Source organism: Oncorhynchus mykiss, chromosome 24 (genome assembly GCF_057628025.1).
Source record: "Oncorhynchus mykiss isolate SJ-2025 chromosome 24, ASM5762802v1, whole genome shotgun sequence".
Lineage (NCBI taxonomy): Eukaryota > Metazoa > Chordata > Actinopteri > Salmoniformes > Salmonidae > Oncorhynchus > Oncorhynchus mykiss.
In genome coordinates this window covers 21658627-21669041 of record NC_143045.1, presented here as the reverse complement: position 1 = coordinate 21669041, position 10415 = coordinate 21658627, and the positions used below count along the sequence as shown (strand labels likewise).

The 10415-nt window shown below is 41.2% G+C and overlaps 1 protein-coding gene across 2 annotated transcripts in view; it reads left to right on the top strand.

The window, feature by feature from the left end:
- The first annotated feature begins 2654 nt into the window (after positions 1 to 2654).
- Positions 2655 to 10415, top strand: part of LOC110503988 (mediator of RNA polymerase II transcription subunit 13-like) — a 32049-nt gene continuing 24288 nt past the window's right edge. For both annotated transcript variants that reach the window (XM_036961322.2, XM_036961321.2), the window contains exons 1-3: positions 2655 to 3415; positions 4825 to 5059; positions 5783 to 5951. In XM_036961322.2, the coding sequence (XP_036817217.2) occupies positions 3350 to 3415; positions 4825 to 5059; positions 5783 to 5951 (470 nt within the window). In that variant the 5' untranslated portion in view covers positions 2655 to 3349. The remainder of the gene's footprint in view (positions 3416 to 4824; positions 5060 to 5782; positions 5952 to 10415) is intronic.

Genomic DNA, 10415 nt, shown 5'->3' with positions numbered 1-10415 from the left:
TGTCCTGTTGAAAAACAAATGATCGTCCCACTAAGCCCAAACCAGATGGGATGGTGAAATTTCTGCCGAATGCTCTGTTAGCCATGCTGGTTAAGTGTGGCTACCAGAGCCTTGAATTCTAAATAAATCATTGACAGTGGCACCAACAAAGCACCCCCACACTATAACACCACCTCCTCCATGCTTTACGGTGGGAAATACACATGCAGAGGTCATGTGTTCACCCACACCTGTCTCACAAAGACACTGCGGTTGGAACCAAAAATCTCAAGTTTGGACTCCACACCAAAGGACAAATTTCCACCAGTTTAATGTCCATTGCTTGTGTTTCTTGGCCCAAGTAAGTCTCTTCTTGTTATTGGTGTCCTTTAGTAGTGGTTTCTTTGCATCAATTTGACCATGAAGGCCTGATTCACAGTTTCCTCTGAACAGTTGATGTTGAGACGTCTGTTACTTGAACTCTGTGAAGCATTTATTTAGGCTGCCATTTCTGAGGCTGGTAACTCTAATGAACTTATCCTCTGGAGCAGAGGTAACTCTGTCTTCCTTTCCTGTGGTGGTCCACATGAGAGTCAGTTTCATCATAGCGCTTTATGGTTTTTGAGACTCCACTTGAAGAAACTTTCAGTTCTTGAAATGTTCCATATTGACTGACCATGTCTCAAAGTAATGATGATGGACTGTCATTTCTCTTTGCTTATTTGAGCTGTTCTTGCCATAATATGGACTTGGTATTTTACCAAATAGGGTTATCTTCAGTATAGCCTTTTTTTTACTTGAATGAGTAGGTGTTCTAAAACTTTTGACTGGTAGTGTAGACTTTAAAAAGTGTTAAACCTCATCTGGTTTGTATACTGCCTAGATTATATTGTGCTGCGTGGTCAATCTTGGCATAAAGTAAATATGGCCAGTTCAAGTAACTCAGCATTCCAGCCTGTTGTACCAGCTCTCCTTGAATAATATTTGCCAGTGTCAACAACCTCATGTATGAATTATTTGACGTCATCTTCACTGTGGAAGAGGATGTCTTCTATGCTACTATCCCCTCTAAACCAGCAGTAGCCAGTCTGAGAGCCAGGAGGGGTGGCTGCTGCCAATTTCTGTAAAAAATACATGTATCTTACTGGTGCTACTGCCACACGGTGATAAGTGGTACTGCATGACTAGGTGCACTTGTTTGGATTTTGCCAGATAAAAACAGTGATACAGACACTTTATTTGAGACTCATAATGAACCATATTATATTTTGTGAAATTAATCAGTTTGATCTTTTGCTTTTTCAAATGTATTGAAGATTTTATTAGATGAAAAGTGGATGTATTGATGTTCTGGTTGGTATTTGAATTCCCATGCCGACTTGGTGAAAAACTATTCTCTGTGCCCTTGAGCAACCCTAATTGCAGCGGTAAATCGCTCTGGATAAGAGCAGTAGTGGAAAAAGTACCCAATTGTCATACTTGAGTAAAAGTATAGATACCCTAACAGAAAGTTACTCAAGTAAAAGTGAAAGTCACCCAGTAAAATAGTACTTTAAAAAAGTACTTATTTGGTTTTAAATATACTTAAGTATCAAAAGTAAATGTAATTGCTCACATATACTTAGATATCAAAAGTAAATGTAATTGCTCAAATATACTTAAGTGTTAAAAGTATAAATCATTTAAAATTCCTTAAATTAAGCAAAGCAGGTATACCTAGAAATGTTACGGATAGACAGGGTCACACTCCAACACTCAGACATTATTTACAAAAGATGCATTTGTGTTTCGTGAGTTCACCAGACCATAGGCAGTAGCGATGACCACGTGTTCTCTTGATAAGTGTGTCAATTTCACAATTTCCCTGTCCTGCTAAGCATTCAAAATGTAACGAGTACTTTGGTTTGTCAGGGAAAATGTACGGAGTAAAAAGTACAATATTTTCTGTAGGAATGTAGTGAAGTAAAAGTTGTCAATATAAATCGTAAAGTACAGATACCCCAAAAAACTACTTAAGTAGCACTTTAAAGTATTTTGACTTAAGTACTTTACACCACTGGATAAGAGCATCTGATAAATTACTTAAGACCTATGTGTCTTGAGGAGGGTTACCTGCGATGTTCAGGTGCAGCCTCTGGACTGGCTTGGGCCAGGATGAGAGGTTATGTTTTTACTATTTCCATTAAGCACAGAGCATTAGAGTTTCCCTGTTTGACAGACAAACTCAAGGTCAGCATTCTCATCGCATTCTCCCAGGTATTCCTTATCTCACCTTCCCATATATTTCCCATATATTCTAGTTGGCAGCAGCACCCATATCTAGGATGCACACAAAATTGATATAGAAATAGCCACTGTATGTTATTGATAGTAGTAGGTGTTATTTATAAAAACAGATTTATATTGTATCTATATATCTATCCCTTCTAGGTATTCAGTACAAGGGTATACCTAGAAATGTTTCATCTAATATATATATATATATATATTATATATTTTTTCTAATTGCCAGGGAAAACTCCAAAAGGCTTGCTATAATGGCAGCTAATAATACAATGCAGTTGTTTTAGATTATAGCTGACTGGAGCCTGAAAGCGTGCTGATCATTATAGGCTGAGATTTGCCTGATACAAATATCTCACTGGTTTGATCAGTAAACTCAGCGACGAGCCATCAGTTATAGTTTGACAACCCCCCCCTTTTTTCCCCGTTACCACACATTGGCCAATGGGAGTTGGGAGGCAGAGTTGTCCTCCTGGCCGCCATTAAAGAATTCAATCCATGAATTCAAATGGAAACCTGCCGGACCCGAGAATCAGTGAACGCAAATGCTTAACCTTACTGGACATTTACATCATGATTTCAGTATTTGAGTGAAAGTTTTTATAGTTTTATCGGATTCCGGCGACTATGTGGAATAGAAGGGTGGTGTTAGCTAACTGTTTTATTTAGTCTGAGTTGGCTATGTTAGCTAGCGAAACTCGGAAGGAGGGGAGAGTTTCTTTGCTCTGAAATTGTTTAAGATTACTAGTAGATCACTTTATGGTGAGGTTGTGGTATGGTTCGTGTATATATTTTATTAAACGCATTGTGTAGTAAAGTAAGAAAACGGGCTCGAAGTGGGGTTGATGAATTTGTTAGCGTAGAAAGCTAACTAGTTGTGTTAGCTGGCTATCAAGACAGCGATATTGTTTAGCTAGCGTAGTGGCTAGCCATCATCAACCGGTTGTATAAATAACTAGCCAGTTAGCATCTTAGTTTTATGGGGTATTTGACTAAATACTCTATCCAGATTAAATAGATTAAAACTTAGCTGAATATTGCTGCTCTTTGTAACTGAGACGATGGATTGTTCAACCACTCTGTGAGGATGAGTTCATGTTTTGTACCAAACGGGGCCAGTTTGGAGGACTGCCACTCCAACCTATTTTGCCTGGTAAGTGATTAAACTCGCTGTTAGCATGCTAACGTTAGCTAGCTCAAACTGAGGCCAGAAAGCCATTTTGGCTAGCCAGTCAGCAAGCTAAACCGCTTGACTACAGCTGACTCTGGAGGCGTCAAGGCCTGTTCTAGATTGCTGGCTAATGCAATTTTGCAAGTGCGCTAACGTTAGCTAGCTAACATTAATATTGGTTGATATGTTAGTTTATAGCAACTGAAGTTCCCAGATTAAAAAACAACAAAAATACTTAGTTACCTATAATCATGTCGCTCACTAGCTAGCTAATTTAGCTAATGTTGGCTAACTGGCTTGCTAGGTTCAGTTTGTTTTGTGATGTCTGTCATTGTGAGATTTGTTTATTATTCGTCACATCAGCACCATTAGCTATGTATTTGACTGCAATTGGATATATCCAACTAGTTAGCAACTAGTCATAGTGTTCCTTGTTTGTTTACAACTTGATGCTTGGCTAGGTAGCTAGCTAGTTATGGCTAACTTTTTAGGCCAACAATATCATGAGTCAGCCTATGATTATGTCTACAGTATTGTTTTCTTCAGTGAGCATTCCTATTGCCAATGCTGTCAACTACAACTCGATTCTACTGCGTGTTACACGTCCTCATTGTAGTATTATGTGGTACTACTCCCTTATGGATAGAACTTTTAAGCAGGGTACCCAGATAAGTGTACATAATATCAACTATAGTCTACTAGTTATTTTATTTCACCATTATTTAACCAGGTAGGCCAGTTGAGAACAAGTTCTCATTTACAACTGCGGGATGGCCAAGATAAAGCAAAGCAATGTGACAAAAACAACAAATAGTTTAAGTGATTCTGAAACTTTATATTTTATTGAAACTAGGATAAAATAAATATCTTGTCATATTTTTGAATTGGTACTATATTATTTCTCTGGCAAATGTGTTGCATAGCATTCAAAGGAATTCTAGGAAATATCCATTGGCACTAAATACTTTGATAGAAAGGGATTTCCCACCCTTTGAACTCTGAAGACTAATGAGTTGGAAGGTTAGGTTGCACAGAAGGAACAGGTGCATTCCTTTACATTTTGTATTTGGAGGTGCTTCACACTGATTGGATAGTGCAGTTGTTAAAGTTGTCAGGCTACTACTGCACTGCTTTGCATTCAGCGGGCTTGCAGCCTCTCTCTGGGCTAATCCCAAATTGACCCTATGCACTTTTGGAGATCTGAAAGTATTTGGTTGGTATAAGCAATATGGTGAAACTTCCACCTAGCCTATCAGATGGCAAGGTGGAGCTAGTACCATATTCTTTGCACCTGTCAAATCTTCTCAAATCTCTACAAGTGCACAGGGTGTAGTGTTTATTTGGGATTGGGCCTCTGTCTCAGCTCTTTTTTTTCTCACCCTGTCCCCCAGGCTGACCTGACTGGGATAAAATGGCGGCGTTTTGTGTGGCAGGGGCCCACTTCCTCGCCCATCCTGTTCCCTGTGACGGAGGAGGACCCCATCCTGTGCAGCTTCAGCCGGTGCCTTGCGGCCGATGTGCTAAGCGTGTGGCGAAGGCACCACACCCCGGGTCGCCGCGAGCTCTGGCTCTTCTGGTGGGGGGATGACCCCAGCTTCGCCGAGCTCATCCACCACGAGCTGTCAAGTAAGGGCTAGCCTCTGCCACAGGAAGGGTTGCTTGTTGCTCACATAGCATTGGAGTTAGGATGAACTCTCAGTTGACACTTGGGAGAGGGGCTGCAAGTGTCATGCAAATGGGGAGAGACACTGCTCAGTTGAGGACCCACAGTAGTCCACAGCCTGACACACTTCAATGACTGAAAGCATGCAAGTAGTTTACATGTTGGGCCTACAGTTTTGAGTTCTGCCTGTTGTTGGGAATGGGTTTGCACATCACGATACCTGTCATATGAACGCTTAAATTCTATCTCCCATCAGCTTTTTCATTGAGGTCGCGGCTCCTGTTAAAGTAGTTAGCTTTACCCTGTAGGGAGCTAAGGGGCTGCCTGGTGGCTAGATCTTATAGGCCTTGCCACTGACAAAGCAAAACAACAACAAAATTATCTTCATGATGATGTGGGTGGTAGCACTTTGATTCTTGAATGTCAAATATCTTGAAGGCGAGACCGCTTGACTTCTGTTTTTGAGTGGAGTTTCCCTTTAACATATTATTTACATGGTTGCATAATGTTACGTTTTATTGTAAACATTGGCAGATGGTCAAACATTCCCATCCTATCTTTTTTCTGAAGTGTTTGAACCCATGGCAAAAAGTAACACTACCAATTCTTGAGTTCTTGTTTACAGTTGTGATGTTGATGGAGCATTCAGCAGGTATCTAACTGTCTTTTCTCTCTTCCTGGCTCAGGTGAGGAGGACGGCGAGTGGGAGAGTGGCTTGTCCTATGAGTGCCGTACACTCCTGTTCAAAGCTGTCCATAACCTGTTGGAGCGTTGCCTCATGAACCGCAGCTTTGTCCGTATTGGCAAGTGGTTTGTCAAGCCCTACGAGAAGGATGAGAAGCCCGTCAATAAGAGGTAAGAGTCCCCATAATTATCCCCTTCTGTAACCAGTGCATTGATATCTTCATCAGTATTGCAGAGTGCTCTGTTGACTGTTTCTAGTAAATGTATACAGCAGGTCAACGAGTCATCCTGATCAGTGTACTTCCTTATTGATTTTAGAAATGCATTGCACTGGATTAAAATGTCTGTCAAGAAAAGTAAATTGGTTGGATACAATTTACCTACAGTAAATTGAGTGGATGCCAATCAGTTGTTAATGACATGCATTGGTGTCTGTTGTGAAATTCAGCCGTTTTCCTCTTACTTGATGTTCGGGCGTGTGCTTTCTAACACAGGCCATATAAATGTAGACACTTTGTAATTTACTCCCTATCTGACACTTTTGTCCCTTATGGTTTATTCTTGAAAGAAACCCTGAGGTAAATTGTATAGATGGATTCATTGAAATCCACCTAGGACACTTGGCTCTTCAAAGGTAGCATGTGTATAGTTCATGTCCGCTTCAGTATTCTTTTCTGTTAATAGCCCGGCTGGATTACTTGGATGTCTAGAGTTTCCTGTTCCTGTTGTCCGTAGAGTATTTGTCAGTACAGGTGAATGTATACTTGTTCACGTGAGTCAGCCTGCACAGATTATTTGATCGATTTCCCAAAAAACTACAACACTGCCATTAAGTTAATTTGGAAAGATTAGGGAGTCTATGCCTGTCTCAGACTGAACAAGCAGCAGATTGTTTTTGTTCTGCTGCTGAGAGTAGACATGCATACTGTATTAATTCTTGCCCTGTTATGCGTGAGCATGCTTCAGTTTGGCTAGGCCAACCAAACAAGTGTGCTTGCATACTCCCTTAAAATATCTTCTCTTCAAAATCTAGAAAAAAACGTCAATAGTACTGTTTGTCCATTTTGAGACGACGTAGCCAGTATACACCTCCTCAAAATTGTCGGTATTAATCCGTCATTAATTTTGACGTTTTTGCAGAGATAATTTTAGTCGCCCAGTTTTACATCAAAGATGTTTGGTGCAGTATTTGTCAATGTAAAAATGTGCATAAAAATGAGTAGTCTCTCCTTGAATGGCGACATAATTTATTGAAGAATCGCTACTCTTGACCAATCACCGATGAAGGGGCATAGACTTCGTCTTGCCTAGAGGAAAACGTGTGCCCGACTGGTTCTTTAAGGGGAATGACATCACAGTTTTGGCTTCCCCCTGCACTTGAATGGGTCCTGGGGGAATCCTGGAGTGTCCTGAGGAGCTAATTTGAGCCCTGTCTGTTTTGCCTGCCCTAGTAATTCAAGCAGTTCTTCTGTTTTAAGCATTTCCGTTTTGCTCTGTTAATTTCAGAGCCCCCACCTCATACACACGGGAGAGTGAGATAGAATTGAGGTGATTGCAATGCATGTTCACTGGGGGGTTAAGGTGTCACGATGTGTTTACGGGTGTGAAGTGTTTGAGAATTGGCCCCTTGGCCTCCAATGTTCTGGATGAAGACATCTACAAGTGGGTGTTGAAGCAGAGCAGTGCCTGCTTGGACTTGGTGAAAATGAGAGTGGGTGGGGGTGTGAGTGAGATCCAGCGGTCTCACTGTCGCCTGTACTCTCTGTCTGGTAAACAGGGCTGTCTTTGGAACATGCTGAGTCTGCACTGTGGTTTTACACCAACCATGTCAACAAGAACTGTTTTGGTATGTTTAGCCGTTTGGCTGTGCAGCACTCGTGAGGAAATAAAGCCTTGTTTAACATTTCAATTTCATAATAGTCTATTTTTAACAAGGCCTATTTAAGGAATTTGGAGTAGCACTTTTAACTAAAATAATATTCTGTCTTATCCATGCTGGTTGAAGGCCAGGGCTCAGGCCTCACTGATAACTTTCCTCACAGTAAGCAGGCATTGGCACCTGGAGGTATATTTTAATGACATAGAAGTGCACAACAAATATGTGAGGAATGTTGTTGCCACTCCGGTCCTTACTCCCTTCCCTGCTCTCCTTTTCTCTCAACCCTCACACCCATCCTCTGACCCATTCATGGACAATCAGCTTTTTCTGTGGTGCAGACATGGTCCTGTTGCTCTAGGATCAGACCAATAGCCTGTCATATAGTCTTCAATTTATATGTGACTGGTGTATTTCTGGTATGTTGAGACTGTTATCCTTTCAGCAAAGTAATGTAGCTGCTATCTATGTGACACAGACTGTAAAAGTTTTGATTGTAAAGATTTGTTTGAAAATGGTAACCCTGTCAGGTGCCTTCTCGTGCCAACATTCCCATCTTTGATTCAACCTTATAGCAAATCAAGGTTTGTTTAATGACTTGACTGGAAAGGTTTCTGCTGTTGTAATCCTTGACGGCTGCCTAAATCCAAAGTAGATTAATTACATTTTGAGATGAAAACCACGTTGTGTATACTAAAGTGACTATAAAACCAGAGAGAAGGTATGTAGAAAAGATAATAGACCTACAGTGCCTTGGGAAAGTATTCAGACCCCTTGACTTGTTTTGATTGATTAAATAATTGATTGATTGATTAAATAAAAGCAATTCCTCTTCAATCTACACACTACTACTACCCCATAATGACAAATTAAAAACCTGTTTCTAGATGTTTTCGCTAATTTAATAACAACCATAAACATTTACAAAAGTATTCAGACCCTTTACTCAGTACTTTGTTGAAGCACCGTTGGCAGCAATTACAGCCTAGAATCTTCTTGGGTATGACACTATAAGCTTGGCACACCTGTATTTGGGGAGTTTCTCCCATTCTTCTCTGCAGATCCTCTCAAGCTCTGTCAGGTTGGATGGGGAGCGTCAGTGAACAGCTATTTTCAGGTCTCTCCAGAGATGTTCAATCGGGTTCAAGTCTGGGCTCTGGCAGGGCCACTCAAGGACATTCAGAGACTTGTCACGAAGCCACTCCTGCGTTGTCTTGGCTATGTGCTCAGCGTTGTTGTCCTGTTGGAAGGTGAACCTTCACCCCAGTCTGAGGTCCTGAGCGCTCTGGAGCAGGTTTACATTGAGGTTCTCTCTGAACTTGGATCCGTTCATCTTTCACTTGATCCTGAGTAGTATCCCAGTCCCTGCCGCTGAAAAACATGATGCTGCCGCCATGCTTCACCATAGGGATGGTGCCAGGTTTCCTCCAGACTTGACGCTTGGCATTCAGGCCAAAGAGTTCAATCTTGGTTTCATCAGACCAGAGAATCTTGTTTCTCATGGTCTGAGAGTCTTTAGGTGCCATGTGCCTTTTTCTGAGGAGTGGCTTCCGCCTGGCCACTCTACCATAAAGGCCGGATTGGTGGAGTGCTACAGAGATGATTGTCTTTCTGGAAGTTTCTCCCATCTCCACAGAGGGACTCTGGAGCTCTGTCAGAGTGAACATCGGTTGTTTGTTACCTCCCCGACCAACGCCCTTCTCCCCCGATTGCTCAGTTTGGCTGGGCGGCCAGCTCTTCGAAGAGTCTTGGTGGTTCTAAACATCTTCCATTTAAGAATGGAGGCCACTGTGTTCTTGGGGACCTTCAAGGGTCAGAATACTTTACAAAGCGCAGTGTAGATATATTTTTTTATAATAAGCTTTGAGTACTACAATCACCAAAATAAAAGCTTGTCAATCAGGGAGAATTGATCATTCCAAAAACAATGAATTTAACAGTATTGATTTTGTTTTGAGCATAAGAACACCGCATTAGCCATAGCAAAATGCATATAACTGCAGTAAATTAGCTTTAAAACTATAACATTTTCTCTTCGCTCCATTGCAGAATATGTAGTATAGCACGAAATTAGCTTTTAAACTTCAAAAAATGATCATCGCTCCATGGAGAAATGGTAGAATTGCAGGAAATTGTGTAGAGAATTTCAGTGCCGACCACGTCCATTGCCATACCCCCCTGCCACACCCACCACCTAAGCTCCTTTTCCATAGAGGAAAAACAAATGGGAATAGTTTGGGTTTTTAATCACTACGTTTACTGTTAGCTGTTCAGTGCACGTATAACATGGGTGAGCCTCAGGGAGAAGGACTGTAGTTTTCATTTGGCTGTAGTATACACCTCCCTGTTCAACTCCGTTTAATTGCGCATTCTTTTGCGTTTATGAAACCTGTCATTTGTCCTGGTACCAGTTAATCCAATTGACAATAAATAATATAACTTTCTGTTATTTTTCTGTATCTCATAAGACATTGAATCTTTTGATGTTTCACTCGGATTGCTTCTCTAAGGAATATCGTACCGACCATTATACACTGCACAATGTAACTCCAAGTCAATCACACTTCTGTGAAATCAAACTGTCCACTTAGGAAGCAACACTGATTGACAATAAATTCCACATGCTGTTGGACAGGTGGAAATTATAGGCATTTGGCAAGACACCCCCAATAAAGGAGTGGTTCTGCAGGTGTTGACCACAGACCACTTCTCAGTTCCTATGCTTCCTGGCTGTTGTTTTGGTCACTTTTGAATGCTGG